Source organism: Daucus carota, chromosome 2 (assembly GCF_001625215.2).
Source record: "Daucus carota subsp. sativus chromosome 2, DH1 v3.0, whole genome shotgun sequence".
In the NCBI taxonomy this organism is placed as follows: domain Eukaryota; kingdom Viridiplantae; phylum Streptophyta; class Magnoliopsida; order Apiales; family Apiaceae; genus Daucus; species Daucus carota.
The window spans coordinates 52,186,222-52,199,109 of NC_030382.2; the positions used below are offsets into that span (position 1 = coordinate 52,186,222).

Sequence of the window (12,888 nt, forward strand, 5' to 3'; positions counted from 1 at the left end):
TAAAATAAATCATAATTTTAACAAATAAAAGCATTCCTGCTGTATACAGTATACACTGTCAGTTTTAACAAGTTCTGGCGTAATTAAAAAAGTTACCCAATAAAGAATCCGAAGTCATGACCTGTTTACTGGTAACAAAGGTACAGCAATAGAATACAACCAAACCCAAATCACCCATACACTAGTACTAAATACAATCACACCTCCCTAATCAAGTGATCAAATTTACAGTTAATTCAGCACCTCAATTCAGTTCTATGTTCTTGCACAACTCCTCCAGCTTCTTCATCCTCAATTTCTCGCTTTCGCTTACCAGCTGTTTCAACAACAGATCGTGTTAAACAAACCGTAATCAGATTCATTTTAGGATTAAGGATTCTGTACATGATAGATTGACAAATTGGTGTACTAACCTCCATCAATCTAGTAATTAACTGTACTTTCTCCTTGTTCTTGTCATTAAAAGCTTCAAGAGCATTTCTATACTCTTTTTCCTGTTTCCAGTTTCCAATATTTTTCATTAGCTAATTAATGATTCATCGATCAAGTAAGTGAATCTTGTTTATAAGTAGTACAGACAAATAAATTGGAATAATGTCTATCAAAGAATCTAGAATTAATAAAATAATGAGAAAATAAAGAGTTGTCGGTGAGAGTTATTGAACCTTCTTCTGGCAGGTGTGTCCCAACGGTTTCAACTGTTTATTGACTGAGTCAATCTTCTTGCGGACAACACTAACTTCCTTCTTCAACGGATCTGCTAATCCTTCGAGTTCCTAACCAAACAAAATATCAAAATTAATCGATATTTTATTACAGTAAATGACCGATATTTATCTTATCAATAACCACTAATTTCAATTATTTCTAGATTTTTCATGACAGCAGCTGAGGGCAAAAACTGATAATAACTAAAAAAAACTGTAACTTAACAGCCTAAACACTCAGTCATACCATGAATTATTACGGAAGTAACAAATCTGAGAACAGAACAGAACTGATTACCTTACGAATATCAGCCAGACGTTTCGTTTCTTCCTGTATGCGACCCAGGTGAGCCTGAACTCTTTCCCTAACCTCAACTTTCTTCTTTTCAATCTCTGCTTCCCTGGCCTTAAACGTTGAAAGCGCAGACTTTGACAGCTCTTCTTCTTCCTCCTTGGTGAGATTTCCATTGAAGCTGAAACTCTGAGAAACTGGACCTGGAGCTTGCTGTTGTGTTTGCATCATTTTTATGTAGTATTTCTTAGAGCAGAAACCTGGTGTGTTTTTTATCTTGAGCTGCTCTCTTTTATCTTGTTTTATTTATCTTGTTCTTTTGCTTTTGCTTTGGAATGATCAAGTGTGTGTGTACACACTTTCTCTACTGTTTTGGTGGTGCTTATGAAGTATGAACAAACAACAACCCTCCCCTTGTTGTTTAAAGTTGTATCGGCCAGCTTAGCTTTCTTTATCAAACCCCACATATATTTATCACATCTATGAAAATTTATATAAACAAAAATCAATGGCTATTAGGTGAGATATTGATTCTTTTATATTAATAATTAATTTAACATGTATACTGGTAAAGCTCTTGAGTAAGAGAATGCATACATCACGAAAGCATAAAAGTTAGATGAACCAACTGCCAACCTTGGCCTTAATAAAGGAAAAACATCATATTAGCTCCTTTTCAGTCGACAGCTACTGCTGCTTCGCATACTAGTAATTACTAAGAGTCGTAACAAAATATAATTGTGCACTATTTTTATCTGCAATCTTCCAGCGCATTCCGGTGAATTTTCTATAATATAATAAAAAAGTTATACTTTCTAATAAATTAGAATATTAAATTTTACAATTCCAACAATAAATTTTATTTGAATTTATTTTAATTATTACAATCTTAGAATGGGAAATAATTTTGGATTTTAGTATAATGTTAAAATTATAATTTATTGGGAAAAAATGTGAAAAGGAAGGAAAGACTAAAAGAGAAGAATAAATGTTTTATTTTTGATAAGAAGGTGAGGAATGGACGAATGGTTGTCGTGAAACATATAACTAAAAATAAATCACTAGTTTCTTGAAGATGGCGATGTTGAAGCAATTTTACACAAACTGAAGAGCAGAGATTTGTGGTCGAAAAGATTTCAAAAGTAGGCAAACTACACAATTGTCTGTCAACAACATGAATTGATTCGACGATAATATAACCACAGACAGAACTTAATAGAACTTGACAATTAAGCTACAACTTACATTCACATAGCCTAAGGCTTTCTATAATACTGTCTTCCCTAACTCCTCATATATAATTATAATTTGTATCGTTCTTATGATTCATTTGGATTTAAAAAATAGTGTATATTATACAATCACAGCAAAAGACAGCCTTCTCAAACCAGAAAGACTCGAGGAAATGGCATCAGGCCATTATAGCACTCAACATACAAATACTGCGGCCTAACATTCATCAGAAATGGCACCAGGCCATTATAGTCCTGTTACAGACGTCGTTGAACTAATGCGTATATCTAACATGGTGACCTGAAATGGGAACCTTCTGCAACTAGAACTAGTGTGAAGAAGGGGATAAGAACGCACATGGATGATGAATGGTTCAAAGTCTTAACGGGCTAGGAACGCACATGAATTACTTTCTTCAGTTGATAGTACCACATGGAATCACTGTCACTGCAACACTACCCAGTACCCAGACATAACTAACAAAACATGATACTTTCATTTTTAGCCTATTCCATTCTAAGTCATTCAGGTACAATGCATTTTCTGCTTAAATGCAACTCCTAATGATTTTTTTCGTTCTTGTCAACAGCTCTAAGGTTTTGTTCACTTGGATCAATGGATCGAATGAAATCGGATGAGAATTGAATGACAAATTATAAGAAAGTTTTATAAAGAAAGAAGAATGATGAGAAAATCGTGACTAAATATACGAGTGAGGATAATTTTTTTATAATAAATATTGTAAAGAAAAATGATTAAGAAGTGGAATGGGCATTAGTTCATTACTTACAAAATATGTGGGTTAGAATTCTAGTTCAAATAGTTTAGAACAGAATGATTGAAAAAATGAAAATTATATACATTTTCTTCGATCATCTCAATTTATAATACAAATTTCATTCCATTCTCTCGACATTCCATCCAAGTGAACCCAACCTAAGTTCCACCGCCAAGCCACCAAGGACTCTAAAATATAGTTTTTGTACAAAAATCAAAACATCTGAAACAGATTCTACAAGACACCTCATAGCAAAGGCCCAACAAGAAAGTATCAGAATATTCTATTTCGCCATGTATATTTCTTTGACTATACCCTTTAAATTCGTGTTTGCAAGTTCCTACACAGACTTCCAGAATATTCTATTGGGCATGACCTATAAATATTCCCAGGTCATCATCTTTGACTATGTCGGGGAAATATGTACAAATGTTCTTTTGTCCCTATGAGTCAACAAAGAATCGTTATTTATTTCCTTGGGCACAGAAGAAGATGCAATAAAAGCACTGAAACATTGCAATGATATGACAATTATATATACTGCTGATACATGCTAAAATAAGGCAGAAAAACATTTACAGAAAACATTTGAAGCTCTGCTGGATCTTGCAAGAATATACAGCACTCAAAATTAACTGCAAGCTGAAACAAGAAAAATAAACGACTAACATCTACATTAGATGGGAGGGAACGTATCTCGTGCTTCAACCACAGTCATACGAGGAATCATGATAATGATCTATGGATTGTGAATTGAGTAAGCTATTTGCTCAGTTGATCAGTATCACGGACAATTGTCATCGAAGGAAGCACGATAGCAGCGACTGGATTATGCTCTAGTCCGCCACCCTCATCGATAATCAGTCTAAGACCTTCAGTGTAAAGTTTTCCATGGTGACCACTTACCAATATAGTTGGATATTTAGCCAGATCCTGTTGAATATCAGAAACAATGATATCTAACTTATGTCTTGAATTTATAAATTATTCAGTTCTCAAGTAACAGTATGGAATGAAACATATACATTCAGAATTCCTATGAATACCTGACAACAGAGAGAATTACAAGACACCGACACTGGGCCACTGGCCCTTCACTCGTCAGTTCAAGATTCTTTTAAAAATGACTTTCAAGAAATGTTATTTACTGGTATTCCCTCCAAAATCAGCTACAAACTTGAATCTCAATATTTGTAGTCATACTAAGGAATACAAATAATAAAGGGATGCTAGGAATTTCACTGTTGCTCATGGCCTAGAACTAAGATTTGCATTCCAAAATTCCAAATAGACCAATATGAAAAATGCATTTCAAGTTTGAAAGGAAGAAAAGTAGGCAGGGGAAAACATTCACCTTCGGCATTTCCCACACATTTTTCCTACCGCTGAGTGCCTCCACCTTAGGAATCCTGGTGTCCCTGGCTTTTAAGTATTTTAGTTGTTCTTCTACCCCTCTATTCTTTTCTAATCCAGCATGCACAGCAACTAATTTGCACTGTTTGATTCCTTCGTCGGTCTTTATGCAAACATTATCCTGGGAGTAAAAAGGACAGAAAATGAAGCCATAGAATTACAACTTTTTCTATTTGTCAATTGAAATGATAAACAGTATGTCAAAATTATTGATCGAGTGCAGAGCAAACTGTACTTCCCACAATTTGGCCAGATCAGAGAACCATATCCAAATCATGTAAGCTAATAATTTTAACAGAATACAAATCATAAGTAGCTAACCTCTTCATGGACCCAAACCATATCAGCAAGGAACTTCTTGTGTTCAGCAGGAACTGCCTTGATCAAATCTGCACACAATTATCCTAATTTAATACGAACTGAATTTAACTAAATACCTAAATTGTTTTTATAGATAATACATATAACCCATAGATAAAAAAACCTGAGATAAAAATATCAATCTTTATGAAAGTAAACCCACGCACATTAGTTTTAAGAAAAGTAAATCCATGAGCTTAGCTTACCTGTACACTGTACTTGTACAAAGAATATAATGACAATTAATTTAAACATGGCCACACAACAAATTTGATTACATCTCTTATGATAAGTAGGAAAAGAGACAGTGACATACTAATCAAATGCCAAAAATTGCACTGATAAAGCCAAGGGTCTTTACAGAACTCTACTTGTCTGTAAGGTCTACTCATACGTGAGGTCTGTGCACACCTTGCCGTCACTAGTTATATCTCACAATGGTCAAGTCCTCACCCTGCCTTGTCTTGCTAATCAATCTCCAGCTAACTTGACATTCCCTGCTAAGCAGATGTCACCCAGGGAGATTCACTCAACTAGCAAGATGGATTGGGTATTTTTGGTCTTACATTGTTTCATGGGTCCAGGTCCCTGGTATACGCATGATGTAGCATACTATCAGCGGGTTTTTTCCCCTGGATGGCATGAACCCTAGATTTTTGATAAAAATGCAGGGTACTATTGTATATTTAGCGAAAAAATCATTCATCCTAGGGTTTTTTTTATTCAGCAATTTTTTTCCATTGAATGTATGTTGCTTATTATTGATTATTCTAGACCATTACCCTTGTTTCAATAATGGCAATAAAATAGTTTAATTAAGTAATATGACAGACCACTTAACCATAACAACCTAATTCAAACCATTAAACCTACCATATCCAATATATCTGCATTCCTGCTCATAGACCCTTACAATTATGAGTAGCTAACTATAACCCAAAAACATACCTAAAATTCCCATGTATTTTGCTAGGAGACTCTCCTAATGGCATGCCTTAAAATTAAATCCATCCTAACAATTGATCTGAAGATTAATTCTAATTGTAAAGCAAACAGCTCTCCCGGACCCTAAAGGTGCATGTTTCCTGGTCAGCTCTCCCAAAGAGGTGTCAACATGGCCCTAGTCAAAATTGGTTCTAAGTGGCTTTAATTCATATAGCCTTGACATGTTCTTTGAATTTATGCATACATGATACTGAAATTTCGGGACCCTAATTGAGGCCCTTTATTGGATCATACATATCACACAAACCACAAAGAATCAAGAAAAGCAAGAAATCAGAAAACCCAAAAGAAAAACAAAAAGGGTAAAACAGAATCATACCAAAAGATCCATGTGGAACCCCATAAGACTCAAAAGTAGGGGCAGCATCATAAATTGAGCCCTTATACTCAGTCTTCTTCACATGATTAAACCCACTCATCTTCCCAGCCCATCTCCTCGCTTGCACATGCATTCTCTCATACTCCTCCCCCTTATACCACCCTTCTCTCTCCTCATTCATCTCATACTCTCTCCACGTCTCTCTAAACTCCGACCCGTCACAAGGCCTCGGAGCAACACCAAGAAACGCGGCGAATGCAAGGTCATGGTTCCCGCAGAGAAAAACATGGGTCTGATTGGGGTACTTAGAGGGCAGAGAAATGAGAAAGTCGAGGACTTGGGGAGTGTTGGAGCCACGATCACAGTAATCACCCAGGAAAATAATGAGGGCTGATTCAAAGTCAGGTGGGTTGATGTGGGCTTGGAGATTGGACCAGAGGGCCTGGAGCTTGGTGATGTATCCGTGGATGTCGCCTATGCAGCACACCACTTTGTGTTGTTGGTGCTCCATTTTAGTTGACGAGAACGATCTCAGGTCACTGAAGAGATAGATAATTGGGGTATATAGTTGCCAATTTTGCAGGCCACAAATTCAAATTTGCTTGTTTGCGAATGATGGTGCTCTTTATCGACATCCTGAATTCAGGACTGAATTTATATTTAATTTGTATTTTAGTAATTTGTATTATAATATATATTTATTTATGTAATAGATTGGAATTAATTTAAAATTAAACATTGACTTACAATTATAAGCCGGTAGGATTTCTTTTTTCTTACAACTTATTTGTTTTACAAACTTTTTTACAAAAATTTAATCTCAAAACTCAAATAACTTAACTAAACTGTCAAATTATTTTATTATTATATTTTTATTAAATCATAAATTACCTTAATGTATAAAATTACTCAAATATACTAAATGCACATACAATAAGTTATTATAAATCGTAAGGCACGATTTTAATATCGCCCAAGCGGGCTCTAGGTAACCAAACTTACGAATCTATATGTACGATTGGTTTTTGATGATTATATTCTGTTAAAAGTGCTGCTTGGTAAGGAAATAATTGCTATCCAAGGGATGGAGTATATGAACACTGGACACTGAACTCAGTTTAAAACAGCCTGGGCAGAATGAGAAGTGATAACAACATATTGATCGGCAAAATATTATTATACTAAAACTCTTTTGATATCTTCAGCCAAATTTACATTGTAGACCCCGAGAATGGATCCTCGTAACACCAAGGGAGTTTGGTTTGGTATCAAGATATTTTTTCTTCAATGATTGTTTCACTAATAATCTAAAATAACTCAAATTCCAGGGGCTCGCCTGTAGTCCCATACTCCAGGTACTTGGTCCCCTTCTCCTGGGACTGTATTTGTGGAGAAAATATATAGGAAGGTTCTGGTAACTGAGGGGGAACTGTGCAGCGTATCAGTGCCCAGTTAAGTCCATCAAAGAAAGGGTGCTTCTTGATCTCGGCAGTTCCTCTCTCGGATCCTAACCTATTTTCAGGTTCTTTCACCAATAAGCTTCTAATGAGATCTCTAGCTTGAAAACTCACGAGTGGGGTATCAGGAAACCTAAGGTTCTGGAGTACCACATTTGCTAATGTTTCATCATTTCCTATACCTTTAAAGGGTGTCTTCCCATAGAGAAGTTCATATAGAAGTACACCAAATGTCCACCAGTCAACAGCACTCCCATGTCCCTCTCCTTTGATGATCTCAGGAGCAAGATACTCATGAGTACCGACAAAGGAATTAGATCGTGCATCTGATGGTTCGGCAACGAGCTGTGGCAATGAGCGCATTTTAGCCGCGAAAGCCGCTTTTGCCCTCCTTGCTTTTGCAGAAGCGGGTAATAGCCTAGGGCTGAAGCAAGAGACTTGACAAGAAGGCTGCATGCAGAAGGGGTCAATGCAGTTGGATCCGGCACATGGACCTGACATCCGTGGTGGCTCCATGGCAGTGGTAGATGTTTTCAGGAGAATTGGGTTTACAGAACATCTAAGTGAAAGGTCAAAATCTGTAAGCATGATATGACCATTTTCTCGGACCATAATGTTTTCAGGTTTTAAATCTCTATAGACTATACCAAGCATATGCAAGTATTCAAGGGCAAGGAGGACCTCAGCAACATAGAATCTGCAAAAGTGAACGGAGTAAGTCAATTAGCTTGTAGATCTCGTAAAAATATGTAAGGATGAAAAATGAGATACATGATAGGACAACTCTCTAGAACTGGTTCTAATTAAGGAGCCAAGAAAAAAACACCATTTATGCTGGAGTGAAGTGCTGAGGTAATACATCTCCAAAACTAAACAGCAATATGACCAAACAAAACTAGAATGTAATACTGACGTGGATTGAATCTCACTAATCCAGGGAGACATAAAAAACACATAAGAAGAAGAGCAGAAAGTCAAAGCAATTCAGACTCTAAATTAAACGCAGTAATACTGTATGTACTAAAATAAGTTAAAAGACCAAAGACTTCGTTTACTACTGTCTTTTTAGTATCTTATCTTCAACTGTTTTTAACCTGTAGCAATAAGAAATCATATTCCTTAAACAAAGTCTTAGAGTTTTACCTTGCTGCTTGTTCTGTAAAATATCTGCATGGCTGCTTTTGACGGAGTACATGCAGATCCCCACCTGGACAATACTCCATAACCAGGCAGGACAGATTATCTGAAATGAATTGGGCATATAATGTGGGGAGAAAAGGATGATCCAGAATTCTTAGGATTTCTCTCTCAGTTTGGGCCCTTGGTATCTTCTTCCTTTTCGCCAAAAACTCGTTGTCCATGACTTTTATCGCAAATAGACAATTCGTCCCAATCAGTTCAGCAAGATATACCGTACCAATGTCTCCACCACCAAGCTTTTTTAATAAATTAAAATGTCCCAAACCTAGAAATCCACACTGCTTTGTCACATGCTGTATGGCTGACCACCTCATATCTTTTGACATATGCGGCCTACTGCCAAAACTAGATCCACTGAGATTGCTGTCTTCACTGAGGCTTGTGCTGCTACTGAATTCACCAATACTACTTTTAGAGCTCTGTGATAGATCCCCTTTTTCTCTAGGTCTCGGGTACTTCTTCGTTTTCGCAACAAGAGAACTATTATAAGAAATAGTGTGGGGTTTGCTTGCAGTGCTCAGAAAATTAGTTGAACTGCACCCAGGAGCAACAACTGGCAATGGAGGTTCTGGAGAGTCTTCACTTTTTGATGCCACTAGAGGGTTTTTCTTGGACACTTTACTTGCATCTTTCAGCGAACACTGACAAGTCTGACATACCACTTCGTGTGGACTAGTATCTAACTTGCATTTGACATTATTATGTGCACTAGAAACGTCAGGAGCTGAGATGGAAACCTGCTTTACTTTGTTCTTCATAGAACTCTTATCCCCAATGCCTGCCTTATATACCCGTGTATCATTATATGTTGCCTTGCTTAACTTATTACAGTTTACTGTGGCAGATGTAGAAGCAGCAGTTCGAAATTTGCTTTTTAATCTTACCTTGGGTGCTCCTCTGATTGCTAACCTGAATGGAGTAGAACTCTTCTTCTTACCACTTTTTCCAATTTTAAGAACCTTTACAGAAGAAGAGACGCTTCTTCCTTGCTTAGATGATTTACAGCCTTTACTATGACCAGGTAGAGAAGTAGCTAACGTACTGATTTCGTCCTGTAAGGGCTCTACCTTTGCAGATCGTTTTCCAATTGCTTCAGAAGAATATTCAACATCGCTTTTCTCATTCACTGACCAAGTTTTCTTAGCAGCCATCGGGACCACAAATTGAGGTGATGTGTTGGCACTCTGCCCAACTGCCTTAACCTTGGTCTCTTGGAGGTACCGAGGAATCTTCTCCAATGAGCTTGATGTTCTCTCTTCTGAAATCAAAGATATTTCAAGTTTGCCTTGTTTACCTTCAGCGACAGAAACACCTGAACCGCCTGCTTCAACTACAACCGACCTATACGGGCTTCTTGTGCCTCTAAGTTCTGAAACTGAAGGAGATCCTGGCATCTTTGATAGGCGTTTCATAGCTGCCATTTCAGATGCCTGAGAGATGCACAATCCCCTTAAAGCCTGCTTTAGAGACACCGGCTCAGAAAATCCAATTCCTGAAGTAGATGTACTCGCTCTCATTGGTTTTTTCATATCCTTCTTACTTGGTTCGGCAGAACCTGCCTGATTAATCAATGTCGGACCTTTAGATGAAGTTTTGTTGCTAACCGCTGCAAAGAGCTTGTTGATATCATCTTCTAAAGAACTAATGCGCCCTTGTTTATGGATAGGAGGTTTCCACTCTTTGCCATGTGCAACTGAACGGTGAATTGCTTGGTAATTATGTTCTTCCTTCTCTTCAACAATCTCACAAGTACCAGATAGTGATCCCATTCTTTTTTAGATTGGAAGAGGATTGAGAAAAACAGACTATGTCAAGCTAACTCTGTATAAGAACATAAAACACTGGAAGATTCTCAGTCCCTTCAACAAAATCTTACTGAGTGCCTGTCTACATGATTTAAATACAAAGGTGTTTATTCTAGAGCTTTCCTTTATGTTGCTGCATACAGAGCCCAGAGGCCTATTTCAGTCACCAAAATTAAGTGACAATTGCACCGCCTAATACCAGAACATCCATAAAATAGACATGAACGGAAGCGGTTTTGCTTTAAGACGAGTGCTGAACTTAGAAGCCTCTTAAGGCCACTTGACTTATCTCACAGGTGCAGCGCCTATACCTGAATGATCACAATAAATCAATAACAACTCTGTATGCCATTATTCAAGACGGAATAAGATGATAAATAAAAACATTAGTAGCATAAGGAAAGATGAAAGTAAATTTCATTTTCAGTAATCAACCATTATTAAAGTAACACCTATCACATCGTGACTGAACATACATTTACTATCTTGGTATGATTCATCTACAAAACTTGTTAACCAATCGCTATTAATTTGTTAACTAATCGCTATTAGTAAGAGCACATCCTACCGACCGAAAATTCAACTCTGTCCCAAATTTGATATTTCAACATAACATCAGAGTTTTAGTAGACCTAGAGCAGATGTGACCAACACCGGTAATCCACAAAGCCCGCCACAACCACAAGACCCCAAGATAACATGAATTGTTTGTGCACTAGTAATCGAACTTAAGCTTACATAAAAACAATTCGGTGTACAGGTTTCAATTTGAAACATGATTGTTGCATACCAAATTGCAATCAGTGCAGATCCCAGATTCAAAGAAAATAGCAACTGCAATGAGGCAAACTGACTTATACAGTTACACTAGTGAATCAACAAAGCATATTCTTTATCTCCAACCTCATCAAACACATTAATGAAGAAAGCAGCATTTCATCAGATACATTAATGAATCCATCTAACAACACTTAATCAATCACTTGGCTAAAAATTTATTGATCTTCAATCACCAAGAAATAAAAGCAACACATGGGTAAAAATAAATCTTTATAAACAACAACATTTTGCTAAATTCCTGAGTAATTAAATTATTTAAGCAAATAATAGAACAAATTACAGAATGCAAATACAGAGTTGACATCAATTTAACATTGTGTGTGTGTGTGTGAAAAACATACTTACAATAAAGGATAAGTGAGGTGGGGAGGATTTGAGAAGGAAATTGTGGGAGTTGCGGAACCCTAGAGGTGAATATTGTCGGAAAGTTGAATCGGAGGAGAGAGGAGAGAGATAGATACAGAGATTTACAAAAACATACAGTATGTATGTATAATTGTGTATCTCTGTCTGTTTCTTGCAATTCTTCAGTGGAGTACTTTCGTTTGTATTAGCGGAAATGGTCCCACTTTCTGTGTCTGTCCATCATAACCACATCGGAGTTAGCAGCTGCATTCATATAATATTAGACTTTTATCTTTTTAAAATTAAAGAAAAACAAGAAAAATATTTTCGATTTTATTAAATTAAAAGGTTTCTAAAACAGTTTCACTACTGGATTTAGAATATTAGTTGGAAAGTTATGTTTTTACTTTTTAGATGTAACTTAAATATTAAAATATTACATAATTAGGAGTTGAGAAGTCATTGTCCTGGATTTGGCAGATGTAACATGTAAGCACGTCAGGATTTAGGGATGTATTACTGTCAAATTATTCAACCAAATTTATTTCTTACTCTTTAATCTTATCCACTCTCGCCAAAAGTCTGAAAATATTTTTGGTCTGTACTTTTGATCTACAATGAAAACTAAAACATAATCAAATCGGTATTTGTTTTAATAACAAGTTTTTTCATCTATTTGTCGGTGTAAATTAATCTAACTTTTGAGGTTTTATGTTCATTATGATAATCATGTTCCGATTAAAATCATGATATATAAGAATAATATGACTGCTTAAGTATAATAATTTTGTTTATAAAAAAAATATAATAATCTTGATAGTATTATATATTGAGGGCGTGTTCAGAAAAATTAATTTATTTAAGTATCCGATTATTCAGAATATTGAATTTTAACAAAGTTGCCATATAATTGTTTTCTTATTTTTAGGTTCATATTAATTGAAATACTAAATAAATTAGACTAATGTTTTTTGTTTATTGGTTAGCTTTTTGACATACAGAGTTTTGAGTATATTATTAATGATATTATATATATATATTTTCAAACCAAAATATTAAATTAAAAAGTTAGAAAATTATTTTTTCTCGCTATATATCCAAAACTCCTTAAATAAAAAAAATATTTTAATTGCA

At 35.9% G+C, this 12,888-nt stretch overlaps 3 protein-coding genes across 3 annotated transcripts; all 3 read right to left on the reverse strand.

The window, feature by feature from the left end:
* LOC108206726 (beta-mannosyltransferase 2) lies at nt 1-1,422 on the reverse strand. Its single transcript, XM_017377114.2, has 4 exons — nt 1,006-1,422; nt 666-776; nt 414-494; nt 1-316 (listed from the first exon to the last, which is right to left on the reverse strand). The coding sequence occupies exons 1-4, from the start codon at nt 1,228-1,230 to the stop codon at nt 245-247; spliced, it is 489 nt and encodes a 162-aa protein (XP_017232603.1). The 5' UTR covers nt 1,231-1,422; the 3' UTR covers nt 1-244.
* Nucleotides 1,423-3,503: 2,081 nt separating this feature from the next.
* On the reverse strand, nt 3,504-6,734 carry LOC108206479 (tyrosine-protein phosphatase RLPH2). Its single transcript, XM_017376792.2, has 4 exons — nt 6,108-6,734; nt 4,745-4,812; nt 4,365-4,544; nt 3,504-3,943 (listed from the first exon to the last, which is right to left on the reverse strand). Exons 1-4 carry the CDS (start codon nt 6,616-6,618, stop codon nt 3,773-3,775), a joined length of 930 nt encoding a protein of 309 aa, XP_017232281.1. The 5' UTR covers nt 6,619-6,734; the 3' UTR covers nt 3,504-3,772.
* Nucleotides 6,735-7,265: 531 nt separating this feature from the next.
* LOC108209825 (serine/threonine-protein kinase D6PKL2) lies at nt 7,266-11,998 on the reverse strand. Its single transcript, XM_017380963.2, has 3 exons — nt 11,755-11,998; nt 8,708-10,880; nt 7,266-8,261 (listed from the first exon to the last, which is right to left on the reverse strand). The coding sequence occupies exons 2-3, from the start codon at nt 10,531-10,533 to the stop codon at nt 7,415-7,417; spliced, it is 2,673 nt and encodes an 890-aa protein (XP_017236452.1). The 5' UTR covers nt 10,534-10,880; nt 11,755-11,998; the 3' UTR covers nt 7,266-7,414.
* Between the last annotated feature and the right edge of the window lie 890 nt (nt 11,999-12,888).